This window comes from Dromiciops gliroides, chromosome 2 (genome assembly GCF_019393635.1).
Source record: "Dromiciops gliroides isolate mDroGli1 chromosome 2, mDroGli1.pri, whole genome shotgun sequence".
Lineage (NCBI taxonomy): Eukaryota > Metazoa > Chordata > Mammalia > Microbiotheria > Microbiotheriidae > Dromiciops > Dromiciops gliroides.
Window position 1 is genome coordinate 354,761,226 of NC_057862.1, and position 18,641 is coordinate 354,779,866.

The 18,641-nt window shown below is 48.4% G+C and overlaps 1 protein-coding gene across 2 annotated transcripts in view; it reads left to right on the forward strand.

Annotated features, from left to right (window-relative positions):
* The first annotated feature begins 9,495 nt into the window (after window positions 1-9,495).
* Window positions 9,496-18,641, forward strand: part of UNC5A (unc-5 netrin receptor A) — a 104,671-nt gene continuing 95,525 nt past the window's right edge. For both annotated transcript variants that reach the window (XM_043981646.1, XM_043981647.1), the window contains exon 1: window positions 9,496-9,785. In XM_043981646.1, the coding sequence (XP_043837581.1) occupies window positions 9,626-9,785 (160 nt within the window). In that variant the 5' untranslated portion in view covers window positions 9,496-9,625. The remainder of the gene's footprint in view (window positions 9,786-18,641) is intronic.

An 18,641-nucleotide genomic window follows, 5' to 3' on the forward strand; every position in this document is an offset into this window, starting at 1 on the left:
GCGGTCCCCTGTATGCTGTTGTCGCCTTTCCCGGCCCCTTCAGTTGGTTAGCCATTCAGGGATTTGGGGCAGTGCCAGGAGGAAAAGAAGGGGTCTCAAGACCCAGCAGGGCTCATCGTTCTTCCTGGCTAATCTCAGGATACCAGGTACCCCCTGGTGCTTCCCCAGCAGACTGAAAGGACTGATGCATTGATGGTAAGGAGGTTATTTTATTAACCAGATAGATTAAGCATCTCTCCTAATTACCAGTTTAATTAACCTTGGCACACAGTATGTACCAGCCCCTGAGGGAACGAGTCAGGATGACAGCACTGGGTGAAAATCTCCCATCTGCTCTGCAGCAGTTTCCGCCAGACCCTCAAGGGAGGCAGCAGCACTGGGCATCGTGGCGCCCGGTACCTGGCACGAAGAGGACAGGAGCTGAAGGAGAAAGCAGGAAGGGGATGCAGACAGAAGCTCTCTTGAATACAGTATCTGGAAGAGTTCCCCGGAAGGGAGGAGACAGCTAGTGTCATGGAAAGTATTGGATTTGGAATTCAAAAGATGGGTTTGAGTTCTGGCTCTTCCCCTGTGCCAGATAGTTGGGTGACCTCAGGCAAGTCATTTTCCCAGTCTGAGGCTCAGTTTCCTCTGCTGTGAAATTAGCGGGTGACACTAGATTCGGGATCCAAAGGCCCTTTCTAGGTCTAGCATTCTATTCTCCAAGTTCCTTTTCTGGCTCTGGCATCCTGTGTTCCAAGGTCCCTTCTATCTCTAGAACAGATTTTGGCGACCAAGCTTGGTGTGACCTTGAGATGTCATCTAATCTCTTAGAGCCTCTGTTTCTGAATATGGAAAATGGGGAGATATAGGGGTCTTGGACTAGATGATCCTTCATAAGTATCTGTTCTCTCCCTGATCCTATCATACTATGGTCTACTGGTGCTATACCATCAGAAACAACTGTTTCTGCATAACTACATGGGGCAGGAACTACTAGAAAGCTCAGATGAGGGGGCATAGCATTTGTCAGGCTCCGACATGAATGGTCAAGGAGAGAAAGTATGAACTCTGATTCCATACCCTGCCATCTACTACTCCCCTCCACCCCCAATCCAGAAGGAAGAAACTTCATTCGTCTCTTTTGTATGTATATATACACACACACACATATACATATATATGCATATACACACATTAATGATTAATGTATGTATGTACATGTATGTGTGTATATATGTATGTCTATATGGGGATATGTATACACCCATACCCGTATATGCATAGGATTCAAGAGATTGAGATTAGATTGAAAGCTAGAAGGGAACTTGAGCCCATTAAGTCCAAACAACCCTCTCATTTGCTGGATGAGGAAACTGAGGCACAGAGAGGTTAAATGACTTGCCCAGATTCACAGAGTTGATATCAGTAGAATTTGGACCCAAGTCATCCTGACTTAAGTTTTGTGCCTTCTCCATTATACTATACTGCCTCTCAGGGGCAGCTAGGTGGCGCAGGGGATAGAACACTGGCCTTGAAGTTGGAAGGATCTGAGTTCAAATCTCATCTCAGACACTTACTAGCTGTGACCCTGGGCAAGTCACTTAACCTCAGTTGCCTTAAAAATCCAGGGCCATATTCAGTTGTCCTGATCTATATCTTGCCACTGGACCCAGATGGCTCTGGAGGAGAGAGTGAGGTTAGTGATTTTGCACAGTTCTCCCTCACTTAAATCCAGTTCAGTGCAAGTCATGACATCACCCCAAAGTCATGATCCTCTTCAAGAATGAAGGACAACCAACAATAATACTGCCTCTCATATCATATATCCCATAGATGTACAATAGTCACCTGTATACACATCACCATGACATGACACACAAGACACACAATACACAGGACATACAAGACATGCAACAGATATATAGCACACATCCACATATACTCATTGCACAATAAATATAACACACTCATGCAAACATATACACACCAGCAACCTATTTGTCCATTCTAGATACCATATATATATACCCAATATGGCTGGTGCTTAACACAGTGCCTGGTACATAGGTTATTTATAAATGTTTGATTGATTGATTCATAATCACTAAACACACACATAGCCATATACATATCACATAGATCATGCCCACTTGTACATGCTTGTACATATTTACATTAGTCATACATACATCCACTCCAACATGGAAGTACACATTTCACCAATATATCTTAGCGATATGTCTCTGGGCAGATATGTGGACACACATCCAAAAGGGTGTGTATAATATGTATGTTCACATATATCACAAGCCCAGAAGACATTCTTCTGATGGGGAGTTTGGACTCACCTTTCTTTGGGCTAAGAATTGTAAAATATGTTGTTTCTTTAAAAGGAAAAAAAGCTTATTAAAACCCTAACCTAGTCTTCCCTTTGCTAATGTAATATTATTGGATGTCTGTGTAGGAGGGTGAGGAAGCATGTTGTATGTATTTGTGTGTGGATGTATGAGAAAAAGGGAGAATGCTGTGTGTGTGTGTGTGTGTGTGTGTGTGTGAGAGAGAGAGAGAGAGAGAGAGAGAGAGAGAGAGAGAGAGAATGTTCTTATAACAAAGCATAAAAGGGATCTTGTGACCCTGGGACCAGAAATAGCCAGGCTCCCTTCCCCAGTGCTGAAAAGGGTTGGGCTAGCTTGGGGTCTCCTCCTTATAGTAGCACGTAGGAGACCAGGGAAAGGGCTCTCTCATTCAGACTAGAGGAGGTCTATGGAGCTGGAACCAGAGAAAGGCAGGTCCTAGCCCTCCAGACTGCACTATTGAGTCAGTTGTAAGGTTATCAGGGTGGGAACATGAAGGTGTGAGAGGAGGTGAAGGGTTTGGGAGGGAATGGAACTAGATGAGAGGTGAGATATGGGGAAGTATGGGAAAATGTGAGGAAGTATGAGGAGAATAGGAGTAGAGGAAGACATGGGAATAGAAAGGAAGATGGGTGGCATATGTAGAGAGATGGGGGTGAGGGGAAATGGAGGAAAGGGGAGTAAAAGTGGGAGGAGAGATTGGAAGGTGGGAGGAAAAAGGTAGAAGGATGAGGGGAAGTAGGGGAGTAGAAGGGAGATGAGGGAAATGAGGGGGAGTCAGGGTTGGAGACTGTGAGCAGGGTTTTTAGAGAACTGGAAACCAGAGATCAAAGAACTGGGGGAGGAGGGTTGGTCTGGCAAAGAGAATCAGGTGGTTCCATGGTCTAAACCATAAGGAATCTAACCCAAAGTCAGAAAATGGAAAGTTCAAATCCCAGAGCAGTCCAATAAGGCCCTGCTGGGTCAAGCTGAACAATAGAAAGAGCAGCAGCTCCAGAGTTAAGAGGGGTTGTTTCATGTCTTGCCTCTAATGACAACTAGGTGAACAGCCTTAACATTTCAGGTCTCAGTTTACTCAACTGTAAAATGAAGGGGTTGGACTCTCTGGCCTCTGAACTCTCTTCTAGATCTATAAGCGCTATCAGCAAGTGTTTGAAAGATAGTCCTGTAGAAGAGGGACTAGACTTGTTTTTCTGGGTCCAAGAGAGGAGACTAACAGCAATGGGAGGAAGTTGCAGAGAAAAAGATCTGGGCTGTGTGTAAGGGAAAACTTAATTAAAGGCATCTCAAGTGGTATGAGCTGTCTTAGGAGACAACCAGGTGAGCAGTGGATAGATTGAACTTGGAGTCAGAAAAAACCTGAGTTCAAATCCTGCCTCAAACACTTACTAGCTGTGTAACCTTATGCAAATCAATAAACTTCTGTCTACCTCAAGGATCAAATAAGATATTTGTAAATCTCTGGCACATAGTAGGTGTTTAATAATAAATGCTTATTCCCCACCCCCCTCCTATCCCTATTACTGAGAAAATCTTTTGGCCAGAGGCTGTGTTGGAACTGCAATTTATGGGTTCCTAGGATTTTATTTAATTTATGTGATTCTAGGATTCTATAGAAGAAATGAAATCATATGGAAACAGGGGCAAAGGGGGAGGAAAGAAAAGAAAGGGGCCAGTGAGAAGAAGAGAGATTGGAGAAGCATGATGGGAGACAAACATGAGAGGAAGAGAGAAGTGGGAAGGTAGCAGGATAAATGAAATAGGAGAGTGTGAAGGGAGAAAGGGAGTGTGAGGGGCTAAAAGAGAAGGAGAGAGCATGGGAGAGCCTAGTGTGAGAAGGGAAATGCAAAGATGTGGGGAAATGGGAGGGGAAGAAGGGAATGTAAGGGAGTGTGGGGATGAGGGATACAGGATAATGGAGAGGGGAGAGTGAAAGGAGGTGGTTATGAGGAGAGAGGGAGGATGTCCAGGGAACTAGGGATGGGAGGGACATGAGAGGAGATGGGAGAGTGTGAGGCAGATGGAGGCGAGGAGATGATAGGTAGAAATTTAAGTATGAGAGAAGCTAGGAATGGGGGAGAATGAGAGAAGATGGAAGGATTAGAGGAGATGGGAAAATGAAAGTGTGAAAGAATATAGGAGTGTGAGAGAAGATGGGGAGTAGGAGGGAAGTTAAGGGGACTAGGAAGAAATGGGAGTGTGAGGGGAGAAGCAAAGAAAAGGAGAAATAGGAATCAGGAGACAGTGATGGGGAAATATAAGGTATGAGGGGAGCTAAGGAAGAGGAGGCATTAGAGAAGATGGGGGTGAGGGACATGGGAACAGTGTTGGAGAAATAGGGTTGTCCAGGGAAATGGGAGCGTGAGAGGAGATGAGGAAGAGTTAGGGGAAGTATGGATGGAGGAGGTGAGGGGGGATAGAGTTAAGGAGATGCGGGAATGGAGAGAGATCTAGGTTGTGAGGGGAGCTAGAGAGAGGAGGAAAGAAAGAGGAGATGCTAGGAGGAGGGGAACTGGGGCTGGGGGTACTAGGGGTAAAGGCAGAGCTGGAGAGTGAGGAGAGATGAGAGTAGAAGGGAAGAGGAGGGAATGTAAGGAAAGGTGGAGGGGAGGGTGTGGAGGAAGATGGGGAATATTCCTTTCTCACTCTCTTAAGCTCTTAAAGGCATCAGAGCATCTTGTTAATTGTTTATCTCCCAGAGCGACTAATGAAATTAACTCTGCAAAATGCTCTTCAGGTCAGCTGCAAGGGTCTCCCTCCGGCTTCTAGTTGAATCCAATCTACTTTCTCCTTCTCCTTTACCTTTTCTGACCCTGCCTATCCTTCATTTGCATACCTCCTCCAAGCCTTCTGATTCTCAATAGCAGGGGCGTGGGGTGTCCACTGGGAGGGACAGATAGAGAGGCCCTCACTGAGACAGTTGGCTATGCTGAAAGAGCACTAGATTTGAAGTGGAGACCTGAATTTATATTCCATTCTGCTACTTAACTAGTTGTGTGGCTCTGGGCATATCTCTTAACTACTTTGGACCTCAGTTTCTGTATCTGTAAAATAAAGGGCAGACTGGATTATCTCTGGAGTCCTTTCTAGCTTTACCATTGTGTAAGAACATTCTATGTTTTAAGGTAGCTTTTCCACTCTGAATCCTGTAACTTTGAAATGGATAGAGCAGTGGAGGGGCAGCTAGGTGGTGCAGTGGATAAAGCACCAGCCCTGGTGTTCAAATCTGACCTCAGACACTTGACACTTACTAGCTGTGTGACCCTGGGCAAATCACTTAACACTCATTGCCCCACCCCACCCCCCAAAAAAGAAATGGATAGAGCACTGAACCCTGGAGTCAGGAGACCTGAGTTCAAATCCCACCTCAGACACTTACTGGCTGTGTGACCTTGGGTAAGTCATTTAACCTCTGCCTCGGTTTCCTCAACTATAAAATGGGTGTCAAAATAACATCTACCTCTCAGATGTTGTAGGATCAAATGCAATATTTGCAAAGTACTTAGCACAGTGCCTGACACATAGTAGGTGCTATAAAAATGTTGTTGTTGTTGTCATCATCATCTGAAAGTTCTGAAGATTATGGAAACCACAGGCAGGAGAATTTGAGAGGCCCTGGCTGCCTGGGCCCGTCTGCTGTGGGACATAAAGCACAAGACATATGTCTGAGCATGAGCCAGCGTGCATATGGTAATATGTCAGAGGGGAGGGATGTGGAGGGAACGTAAAATCGCAATATTTAGAACTAGAAAGGACCCTAGAGGTCACCCACTCCAACTGAGGTCCAGAGAGGTTAAGTAATTTGCCCAAGGTCACTCAGCTAGTACATGGGTAGTACATGAGCTAGGGTCATGGATGTGGGTGAGCTTACATACATGTGCTCATGGGATGGGATACAGGGAACTATCCTTAGAGTTTCCTCTAGTTCTTTGATTTAGGAACAAATGTTGGAGGATGATGAGGGAGGCCATCAGCTACTCTGGGAGTAAACTCTTTACTCCCACTATCCACTCAGCCCAGAACACCCTCCCCTGACTTCCCCATATAGAAACTTGATCCATCCTTCAAGGTCCAGTTGAAATGCCTTTCTCCAGGAAACTATCCTGCTTCCTCCACCTAGAAGTGATCCCTGCCTCCTGTGAGCTTCCACAGAACTGTTTTCTTATGGCTCCTTGAAGCCCACTTCCTGTCTCCATCATGGGCTACAACTACTCTGGCTCACTAGACTGAGCTCTTGGGGGCAGGGGGCAGCTCTCGTTCCTTTCTGCCTGGCATAGGAGTGTGTGCCCACAGTAGGTCCTCAATAAAGACTGCAGAATATAAAGGATGGAGGTCCAAGATGTCTTCATCCCCGATTAGACACTGGGAGACTGAGCATGAGAGATAGAGAATATAGTTAGCCTTTCCTCATGTGTACAGCAGGGGACTGACAGTGCCCCCTGGAGGACCCACTCACCAAGATCTCACTTCAATCTCTTAAAAGGTGTGCTAAGACCATCTGACTTGGTCAGTAAAATCCTAGAGCTCTGCCACTTAGTAGCTGTGTGATCTTGACCAAGTCATTTTTCTTCCCTAAGCCTCAGTTTCCTTATCTGTAAATGAGCATGGTAGTGTGCATACTGTTTACTTCATGGTTATTCTGAGGAAAGTGCTTTGTAAATTTTAAAGCATTATAGAAATACAAAGTGTTCATTGTCATGATTATTATTACAATTATCCTCATCTTCATCCATCATCCTGTCTTGGGTTCCCAGTATGAGGACATATGCTTGAGGGATCCTGTACTTGGGATTGGGATCAGATGTGAAATGAGACATTATCTCTCTGCTCCTTTCTTCCTCAACCTGTCCCCAGGCCCCTTCCTCCTAAAACTGGCAAGATTCTTAATAAATGCTCAGCCCTCTTTCCTCTAAGACCTGCCAGAAACCCACGAGCTGGACAAGAGGAGAGGAGGCATGGAAGAACCTAGACTAGCAGAGGAAGGAAAGAGGACTTCTGAGTCTTCTCATTGTCATCCCCCCTGCTCAGGATCCAACCAGTTGCCTAGTTCTGTTCATTTCACTTTTGGCATCTTTTGGCTAGCATACCATAATCTCCTATTTGGTCTCCTGTCGTCCATTTTTTTCTGTCCTATAGTGCAAAGAGCACTAGATTTGGGATCTAAAGATGTGGGGAAGGCATTAAATGATTAAACCTCTCTGGGCCTCAGTTTCCTCATCTATAAAATGAAGGATTTGGAATAGATGATATGTAAGATCCCCTTCAACCTTATGTTCTATGATTTCTCCAATCTATCCCACTTGGGCTATCAGATTCATCTTCTGACCAGTCATTCTCTCAGTTAGAAACCTGCAGTGGCTCACTTCTGTTTATGCTGGCACTCCCACAACTAATTCCAATCTCCCTCTTCACATTCATACTTCCCCTCATGAACTCTGATTTGAACCTTCCCTGTTCAGGATTGAAATGGCATCCAACACATCTCCATCTTCTCTACCTTCAAAGCTCAAGTGGCCAACTCCTCCTTGAAGCCTTCCTTGATTCCCTAAAGGATTTCTCTCTCTCTCTCTCTCTCTCTCTCTCTCTCTCTCTCTCTCTCTCTCTCTCTCTCTCTCTCTCTTTCCCCCTCCCTCCCTTCCTCTAATCTTTTATAATGTTCTATTAGGACTTTTCTGTGCCTATCATAACTCACATTACAATTATCTGGGTTTATGCCTTTATCCCCTTTACATTAATCATTTTTTTTGTCCCTTCGGGGTAGGATTTATGCCTTATTTCTCTTTTGCATCTCTCCAAGCCCCAGGCCCAGTGCCTTGCACACAGAAGGTGGTCAATACAGATTTTAAAAATTGAATTGAAGACAGAGCATGCTAGATACTAACCCCTCCCTCTCCTTTGTTCTGCCAGTTGTAGAAAGGCTTTCTCAATCTTCTCTGGACTTGAGGTCAGGAAACCGGGGCTTAAAACCTGGCTTTGCAATATCAAGTTCTGTGAGCTTGAGCAAATCACTGGACCTCTCTGGTCCTCAGATTCATCCTCTGTAAAATAAATGGGTTAGACTAGAGGATTTGAGGTCTCTCTGGGCTCTAAAATCCTATGATTTATTTCTTTATTCCAAAGACCCCATCTGTCTACAAGTGGGTCACGGGAAGGACAGTGGCCAGACTGGGGAGTAAGATGGGAGGGGGAATCTCCCAATGCTGGCACTTGGGAAGGGACTCACCTCCAAATGACCCCCCCCCATTCAGCAAGACTCGGTGGGAAGGATGCCCCTCCATCTTCCACATCTTCCCCTTACTCTACCTTTTCGTGTGTGCTTCCCTAGGAACATCAACTGACTTCATCTGTAATGAAAAGTGGGGGGAATCATAGAGGGGTCTCTCAGAGAAGTCACATTCCAGTGGCATCGTGGGGTTAGGGAGAGACCCCTTTGTTGTATGTGCATGAATGGGTGTGGCTACGCGTCCCTCGAACATAGGAGCCTGTGAGGCTCCGTGTGTGTACTTCTTGGTCCCTGACCCCTAAAATACCTGTGCGGTGTCCTGGACTCAGTAGACCAAGCCGGGTTCAGACAAGGCTCCTGCTACTTTTTAGTTGTACGACCTTGGACAAATTGTTCTTCCCCTTCCTTCCCCCTTCCCTTCCCTAATCTCCATTTATGTCATGGAATGGACTAAACAACCTCTAAGGGCCCACCCAACTCGGACGTTCTGTGATTCTGCGCCTCAGTTTCCTCATCTGTAAAACGAGGTGGTGGTGGTGGGGGGGAACCAGATGATGCCTAGGTCGCTTGCCAGCACTACAGTGCTATGATTCTATCATCATTCCAGGGGTGTAGGATCCAGCCCAGGTTTCTGCCCCCTCCCCCGGGGCATCTACGAGGAGAAGGAGGAGGAGGAGGGCCTCCCCTCCCCGCCCGGGAGGGATCCCCAGTGCTGGGGGCGGCCAGGGTTCTCAGCAGCGCAGCGCAGCGCCGGGCAGCGCGGCCCCTCCTCCCCGCCTGCTCGGGCTCCGGCGCCGTCGCCGCTCCGGTCCGTGGGCTCCAGTCCGGGTTTTGCGGAGCCCCCCCCCCCCGCCCCCGCCCCCCAGCTCCGCTCCCTGGCTGCGGCTCCGCGCGGCTCCGCTCTCTGCGCTCCGCCTGCATTGCCGCGGACCCGGCGCCCAGGGAAGCCACGCGCGGGCCGGCGCGGCCGGGGAGTGGCGTCTATGCAGCCGGCCCGCCCCGGGGAGGGCAGCGGCCCCCGGGGCATGGACACCGGGGCCGGCCCGGGCCGGGGCACGGGGCTGAGATGCTGAGCGGCGCGGGGCTCTGGGCTCGGGGCGCCCGCACCCTCTTGCCCGCACCCTCCTGCCCGCATCCTCCCGCGCGCCTTGCCATGGGCTGCTCCCCGCGGGGCCTGTGGCCCGCGCTCCTGGCCCTCGTCCTAGCTGTCCGACTCCGCGCCTCGGGTGAGTCACGCGGCGCGTGCGCGGCCCGGGCTCCGTGGGTCCGGGGCTGGGGGTGCGGGGGTCCGGGCGCGCGCCCCGCGGGGAGAGCCCGCCCCGCATGGTCCTGGGCCCCCGAGGCCAAACTTTGCGGGCCGGGATGCGGCTCCCCCGCTGTCCTACGCCCATCTCCCCGGGTCCTTTCCTCCTCCCCACTGCGCCCCCGCCACTGCCTCCTGCCCCTCTCCCATCCCCACCACTACCTTCTCCGCTCCCCGCTCTCGCCCGCCCGCCGCCCCCGGCCGCCTAATTCTGGGTTCTGCGAAGCCTTCCTGAGCACCTGGGGGAGGGAGGGGGGGTCGTGTAAGATAGATGCCCTAGAGCGGCCGTTCTTGGTGGAGCCCTGGGCGAGTGAACTTTGCAAGCTTGGTGTGCTGGGACTCTGAAGGCCACTGTGGGGGTGGGGGCCTGGGAGTAGGGCAGAAGAAAGGACTCTGTGTCCTGGTTCTGAGCCCAGTAGTAGAAAACCCAGTGAAGTCAATAGACGTGTCCCTAGTGCGTGTCCCCTACCGAAACTATAGCATCCCCTCTCTTGCCCGAATCCCATCTGTTCCACCCCTCGGTCCCCTCTCGACAAGGATGCTCCACTCACCAGTCTGCTCTGTGATGGGCTTAGCAGGCACACGGGGATCTGCACACATCTGGCTGGCCAGCCTGCCTGCCTGCCCACCTCCAGTGCAGGTCGGACATGCCCCATGCATACCTAAGATGGGCTTCCATATGGACACAGTAGCAGTGCCCCCCAGGGATCTCACAGGAAAACATTCTTTTTTCCTTCATTAGCTATGAGTTGAGTGGAGCCCCTGCCACCCTCTTTTCTTCTCTCCATCCTTCCCCTCCCTCTCTTTCTCCATCTTTCGTCCTTCTTGATCGATCAGAGCCTCTACCTTTTCTCTGCCCTGCCCATCCTGGTTCTTTCTTCCTCTGCCCTTAGGGGCAGTAAGTGGCTGGTTTGAACCACAGGAGATGGGACGGCTACCTGCCCAGGGCACCTGCAGTGTCCAGGGATGCTGCTTTAAAGTCCCCCGTGTTTCATTCCCTTCTTCCCTAGAGACCCTTGTCCCAGGTAGAGGACAGGGCAGGGCAGAGCCTGGCTTGGGGCACTGGAGGGGCAGTTAGTCACTGTTTGATTGAGGGAAGCCGTGGCCAGAGGGGTCAGTCACAGCCACAGGGGTAACTCGAGGGGCCAGAGGCCTTGTGCTGCAGGGTTTATTGGGAGAGTCTGCCGGTTAGAGCTCCTTGGGGGGAAGTGCTCCCTGATTGATGCTGATGCCCATTTCCTTAAATGGTCTCTCTAGGGATCAGTGCCTCCTGCTGGGCCTTTCTCCCTCTCAGTCACTCCAGTCCAATTGTCCCCTCCTTTCCCTAAGTACTGCTCTAGTCCCCTACCCCAGTTTCCTGCTCCATCACCCCCCACCACTCCCTCCTTTCATGTTCCCTTCAGCCTCTCTCCTACCCCACCTCTATTTCACTGCCCCTTTTCATCCAGCCTCTTCTTGCCTCCTCACAACTCCAGCCTGCCTCTCAGCATCCCCAAGACCCTTCTGCTTCATTCCCAGCCTCTCTTTACACTTAAGTTAGCCCTTCTGTCCTAGGATTTCCCTCACTCCCCCATCTTATGTTGCGTAGTCACATGTTCCCCAAATGAACATGTATTTTTGGGGGTGTTTGCATCTTACACAGATGGCATTGTGGTGATACACATGCATACATGTTACATGGATGAACTGAGGAATGAATGGACTGTCTCCCTGTTGCATGGATGGCCATGTGTGTGATGGATGGATGTGTTTGTGTGTTGCATGGATGGCCATGTGTGTGATGGTGAATGTTGCATGGATGGTCATGTGTGTGATAAATGCATGTTGCATGGGGGTTTTGTGTGACAGGTGATTGTGTGTTGGTGTGTTGCACAGATGGATTGTGTTTGCTTGTGATGTTGATGAACATCTGTGTGAGGCTGCACATGTGTTTATATGTCATATGGATAAACTGTGGGGGTGTTTGCATGTTGCACAGATGGCTACGTGTATTTGCAGTTTGTACCACGTGTGTGAGGGTTGTGTGTTTGTGTGTTGCATAGATGAACATGGCGCGGGGGTGGGGTGGGGGGGCTGCCAGTGAGTCAGGACTGCACAGTCTTGCAGAGGTTTGGGGGGAGGGTTGGTACCAGTCATTGGCAGATTCCTGGGGGGTGTGGAGAGGGCACAACTGGGCTTTGTAAGGGGATAAACTAAGAGTCACTGGGGGAGAGTAGGGTAGCAGGCACCTGTTGGGCAGTAGCCAGGGGTTGCCTGCAGTGTTCCAGATGAGCATGGTGTCCAGCGTGTGTATGTGTGTGTCTAGGGGTAGCCCTGGCCCCACCCCTGTCAGACAACGTGTCTGCCTCTCAGTCCAAGAGGGCAGGGGGACAGGAGGAGAAAGGAGCCAAGGTGGGGACTCTCAAGGCCTTTCCCCAAACACTCAGGGTGGGGGTCTGTTGTGTGTGCGTGGCACAGGTAGGAAGAGCCTGGGTGGCCCACAAGTGACCCGTACATAGCCCAGCATCTCAGCCCTGTTCTCAGGGAAGGATGCAGGTCTGCGTGGGTATCTGTGTCGGCAGGGGGAGCTGGGCGCCCCAGCTCAGTGTTTGATGCCACTTCATTTGAGACCATAGCTCCACCCCCGACCTCCCCCAGGCCTGACCCAGCCCTGACCCCAGCCCTCCTCCTTCTCTCACATACCAATTTCTATCACCCACACCCCTCTCCTCTAACCTTTATCTCACAAATGCTCACACCCATCTCACACTTAGACACATCCATCCCTCTCTCACACACCCTCATATCTGTTTCTCTTTCTCTGCCTAGCATTCTTACACACACACACCCTCCTGTTTGTCTAGTTTTCTCTCTCACACACACACACCCATCTCTTACACATATGCCCCGTTCTTGTCTGTTTTTCTTTCTTCTACACACCCATCTCTCGCTATCAAGCACACTTTCATTTTTGTTTTCTTCTCCCATGTAGATCTTTTACACACAGACTTCTCTCCCCCTCCCTCTCTCTCCCCCTCTTCCTCCTTCCCCTCTCCCTCCCGCATCTCATTCTCTCATACACCTATTCAATCTTTGGAAAACATGGTCACTTCTTGAGGGAGGGCATTCATGGGCTCCATTCCTTCCCTCATTTCCTCCCCCATCCTCATTTCTCCACATGTAGGGAGATGGTGGGGGGACTCCTGAGGACAGGAGCTGGGGTAGACCAGGGGTTCAGCTAGTATGGATCTCAGAGTAGGTCACATTCCAGTGGGGCTTTTTGGTTTGCAAATGGCTTTCCTCACAACAGCTTCACGAAGTAGGGAGTGTTATCATCCCCATTTTATAAATGAAGAAATTGAGGCACATTGGTAAGTGACTTACTCAGGATCCTAATGCTAATAAGTGGTAAAACCTGGCTCTGCCTCCTTAGTCTTTCACTTCCAAATCTACTATTCTTTGCCATAAAGTATGTCTGCCTGCCCTGAAGGAGAAGTTAGGCCCCCAGTCTCCCGAGCTCCTTGTCCCCTCCCCTACCCCTTCCCTCCTTTCTCTCTCTCTCTCTCTGTGTCTCTCTCTGTGTCTGTCTGTCTGTCTGTCTGTCTGTCTGTCTGTCTGTCTCTCTCTCTCTCTCTCTCACACACACACACACAGACACACACACACCCCAGTTGCTCTTCCCATATAGGGGAAAGAGGGCCCCTCTCTGAATACTGGCCCAGAGAACAAGAGGGTCTCTTCCACTAGTACCCCAACAACTCCTCTGTCTGCTGCTGAAGAGCTGTCCCAGGTGGAGGACAGGCATTAAGGCATGCAGCCTGCCCAGTGCACAGATGGATTGTTCAGGGGCTGTGTCTGTGGGCACAGCTCGGTGACTTTACCTATGGACCTAGGGTGGGCCTCTCGGCCCTGCTGCTCCAAGGCTTCCTGTGTGCTTTCCCAGACTCTGACATGTCTCACAAACGAACCACCATCCTCCCAGCCTCAGATCGGTGTCCTCTTTGCCTCTCCTCTCTCCTTCACGCTTCACATCCAATCGGTTGCCAAGTCCTGTAATTTTTTTCCTTCCGAAACACACCTTGGAGTCATACCTTCCTCTCCAGCCCCTCAGACACCAGCCCCATCAGCACTGCCTCAGCCTCCCGTCAGCACCTTGTATCTTCCCCACCCTATGCCAGGAGCCCCTGCCCTTCCAAATCCCTTTTGTACACATTTTCTGAAAGTCACTCTGATGCTCACATACCTCCAAAGGCTCAGCTCCTATTTGAAGCATTTCCTACCCCCCCATTTATTAATGCTTCCCCCAAATTATTTTGTATTTACTTTGAATGTATATATTTTGTATTTGCATATCAGTATGCATGTTGTATTCTTTCTCCTCCCCCTCCCCCAAATTCAGAATGTAAGATTCTTAAAGGCAGGGCTTTCTTTCTTCCTTCCTTCTTCCTTTCTTTCTTCTTTCTTTCCTTCTTTCTTTTATTCTTTCCCTCCCTCCTTCCTTCCTTCCTTCTCTCTCTCTTTCTTTCTTTCTCCCTTTCTTTCTCGATTTCTTTCTTTCTGTCTTTGTATCCCAAGTGCCTAGGACCGTGCTTGGCACATAGAGACCTTAGAAATGCTCTTTGAATGATTATAATTGATGTGATAAGTGAAAAGAGCACTAGACTTAGAATAAGAAGACCTGGATTTGAATTCCAGTTCTGTCACTTAATTGGCTGTGTGACTGTGAGCAGGTTGCTTAACCTCTCTGGCCTGTTTTCTTCTCTGCTAAATGAGGACAGTATGTAGCCTGCCTAACTCTCAGTGTTATGAGAAAGATACTCTTTGAATTTTCAAGTGCAGTATAGATATGAATCATGGCTGGGTTTTTAAAAATTATTATTATTATTATTATTGTGATCATCATGATCAAATCCCAACTTGTGTGCTTGTCATTCAAGGCTCTGCACAGTTTGGCCCCAGTTTGACTCTCCAACCTCATTTCCCACTACTCCTTAATACAAACCCTGCGACCCCATCATGCCTGCTTCCTGGCTCAGATGCTTTCCCTTTGCTCACCTTGCCCCCTTCCTCTAGGATGACCTTTCCCTTCTCCTCTGCCCACCTATATCCTTTTCCATTTTTCTGGACAAGAAGTAGGTAGAGCTTGGGTATGAGGCACACCTCAGTCACTAGGTAGTTGTATGGCCTCAAGCAAAGCACTTCACCACCCTAGGGTCACAGCAGAATGAGAGAACTGGATTAGATGGTGCCTCAGGGCCCCTCTACTTCTGACATTCTGGTTTCTAAATCATTGGCTTCAGGCATATTTTAATCTAGCCTGGAAAGGACCTCAGAGGTCACTTAGTCTAACCCCCTTCATTTTCAAATGAGGAAACTGAGGCCCAGAGGGATGAAGTTTCTTTCTTGTCCAAGATGACATGAGACTTGAACCCAGGTCCTCTGACTCTATAGTCAGTTCTCTTTCCGCTGGACCATGATGCACTGCTGCAGTCCCCCCTGCCCTCTCCCTCCTCTGAACTCTTAGTACACCTGTTGTTCAGTCATTTTTCAATGGTGTCCAACTCTTTGTGACCCCATTTGGCGTCTTCTTGGCAGAGATGCTGGAGTGGTTTGCCATTTCTTCTCCAGCTTATTTTCCATATGAGGAAACTGAGGCAAACAGAGTTAAGGAACTTGTTCAGGGTTACATAGCTAGTAAGTGTCTGAGGCCAGATTTGAATTCAGGAAGATGAGTTTTCCTGATTCTTGTGATACAAACTAGCATTGATGGTTTCATATGAATTCATATAAAAGCCCAGGAAATGTGTTGGCACCCATTTGGAAGCTGGTCTTATGGGATGGAAGGTTGGTTCTCTTTAGCAGGGAGACACACATGCAGCTGTGTAGGCAGATGCTCTGGACAGAGAATGGGACAGGAAGGGATTATCAGCTAGCAGGTGTGTCCTAGAATGTAAGAAATGGTCTGAGGAAACCAGACACTTCTCCCCTTGGGGTCATTGGGGAAGAGCCTTTAGACTACATGTGCATCCTGGAGAGGGGAAGGAAGCTGGCTACACACATTCCCCTACACAAGTGCAAGGGTGTGGTTTATATCATCAGTCAACATTTGTTTTCAACATTTCTTTCCTTTTTTTGCAGGGCAATGAGGGTTAAGTGACTTGCCAAGGGTCACATAGCTAGTAAGTGTCAAGTGTCTGAGGCTGGATTTGAACTCAGATCCTCCTGAATTCAGGGCCAGTACTTTATCTACTACGCCACCTAGCTGCTCCCATCAGTCAACATTTGTTAAGCATGGTGCTGCTCAGCACTGGGAATACCAAGAGAAAACTGAAGCAGTGCCTGCCCTCAGGGAGCTTACATGCTAATGGATACACGTACACACATGTATATAGGTTACATACATATGTGTGCATAAAGGTACAAATATGTATATATGGGTTTACATAAATAATAACATCTATGTGCATAGATAAGTAGATACAAAATCAATATAAGGCAACACTCAGGAGGAAGAACCAATAGCCTAGGGGAGAGGTGGAGTCAGGAAAGTCTTTATGTAGAGGGTGGCTCTTGAGCTCAGCTGTGAAGCAAGGCAAGGATTCCAGAGTCGATGGGCACCTCATTCCAGGCATGAAATACAATGTGTGCAAAGGCATGGGGATGGGAGATGGATGATGGAGTATAGAGGCAACTAAGTGATTCAATGGATTGAGTACTGAGTTCAACTCCAGCCTCAGACACTTACTAGCTGGGTGACCCTGAGCAAGTCACTTAACTTCTGTCTGCATTAGTTATCTCAACTGTGAAGCAGGTAAGATAATAGCACCTACTTTCCAGGGTTACCATGAGGATCAAATGAGATGCTATATAGCACAGTGCCTGGCACATCGTAGGCATTTGATAAGTGCTTGTTTCCCTCCTTCTTTGTGTGTGAGGGCTACAGCAGGAAGACTGGCTCGGCCGGACCTTAGCATGCATGAAGGGAATGATGTGTTATGAGGCTGGAAAGGTGGGTTGTACCAGGCTGAAGGACTTTAAATGCCAAATAAAGGAATTTGCATTTGGTTCTAGCAGTAAGTCATAAAGAGCCACAGCAGGGGACTGACTCACAGGCCTTTCTAATTTATCTAGTTCTTTGAGGTTTAAAAAGAGCCATTGTGTAGAACCATATTTGTTATCCAAGGGTATATACCTGCATACATATGCATGTGTGTGTTGTTCATGTGGTCTGCCCTAGGTATTCATGGATATGCAGCTGTTTCTTTTCCATGAGGTGCTGGAATTCCACCAGCACAGTCCCTGGCTAGGTGGCCCAGAGGATAGAGCATCCAACCTGGAGTCAGGAAGACCTGAGTTTGAATCTAACCTTAGTCACTTACTAGCTGTATGACCCCAGGTAACCTCTGCTTCAGTTTCCTCAACTGTAAAATGGGTTTAATAACAGCACCTGCCTCTCAGGGTGGTTGTAAGGATCAAATAAGATAATATTTGGAAAGCACTTAGCACAGTGCCTAGCACATAGTAGGTATTATATTAATGCTTATTCCCTTTCCTTTTCCTAAGACACTCTCATCCTGCCCTTCAGGAAGACTTGGTAACTCAGTCTCAACAAAACGTTGGAGCCAGAAAAGTCCTCAGAGATTGTCTAGTCTAGTCTTCTTCCTCCCCTCCTCCTTCATTTTACAGTGAGGAGGCAGAAATGAAGTGAGGAAACTGGGGTGGGCAAGGGAGGGGTCAGCTTGTATTTTAGAACCACAAATTCTTTTCTTTCTCACCTCAGACACTGTGTGACTCTGGGCAAGTCACTTAACTCCAATTGCCTTAAACATCTGGGGCCATCTCTAGTTGTGCTTATATATATCTATATCTATATCTATATCTATATCTATATATATATCTTGCCATTGGACCCAGATGGCTTTGGAGGAAAGTGAGGTTGGTGACCTTGCACAGCTCTCCCTCACTTAAATCCAATTCAATGCATGCAAGTCATGACATCAGTCATGGTTCTCTGCAAGAACGAAGGACAAATAACAACAATCATTCCCTCTTTACAGATAGAGAAACTGAGTCTCACTGAGGTTAAAACCACTTGCCCACAATCACATGCCTAGCACTGCCTTCTGTGGACCCTGCCAGTCATACAGCCTCCCTCCCAACTTAGGCAGACCAATGACAAGAAGTTGGGGGCAGCTCAGGGAGAGACTTTGTACTCCCATTCCATAGTTGAAGAAAATTCAGGGGCTTGTTTCTGCTCAGGCTTCTTCAATCAGTTGTCTTGGTTGTTCTGGTTTTTCTAGAACTTTATACAAAAGAAGAACTTAACAAATGTTTGTCCAGTTGAATTGAGAAAAAGACCAGCTTGATTCATGAGATGGCACAGTATAGACTGAAGGCCAGGGTTTAACTGGAAGTCAGCAGGGACCCCAGTTTAAATCCCACCCTAGAAGTTTAAGAATAGTAGGTAACTGCAGGCACAGTGTCACTTTACTACTCTGAATCGTTTCCATATCTGTAAAATGGGACTGATGAAAATAACAACAAACAACAATAATATTTATGGTACCAAATTAGCCTTAAAAAAAAAACCCTGCAATATGATGTCACCAGAGAGGAAATTCCTCTTCCATTGCAAATCAGCACGTCTCTGCGATTTATAGTCTTAGCTGCCTCTTTTTTTTGGGGGGGGGGGCAATGGGGGTTAAGTGACTTGCCCAGGGCCACACAGCTAGTAAGTGTTAAGTGTCTGAGGCTGGATTTGAACTCAGGTACTCCTGAATCCAGGGCCAGCGCTTTAACC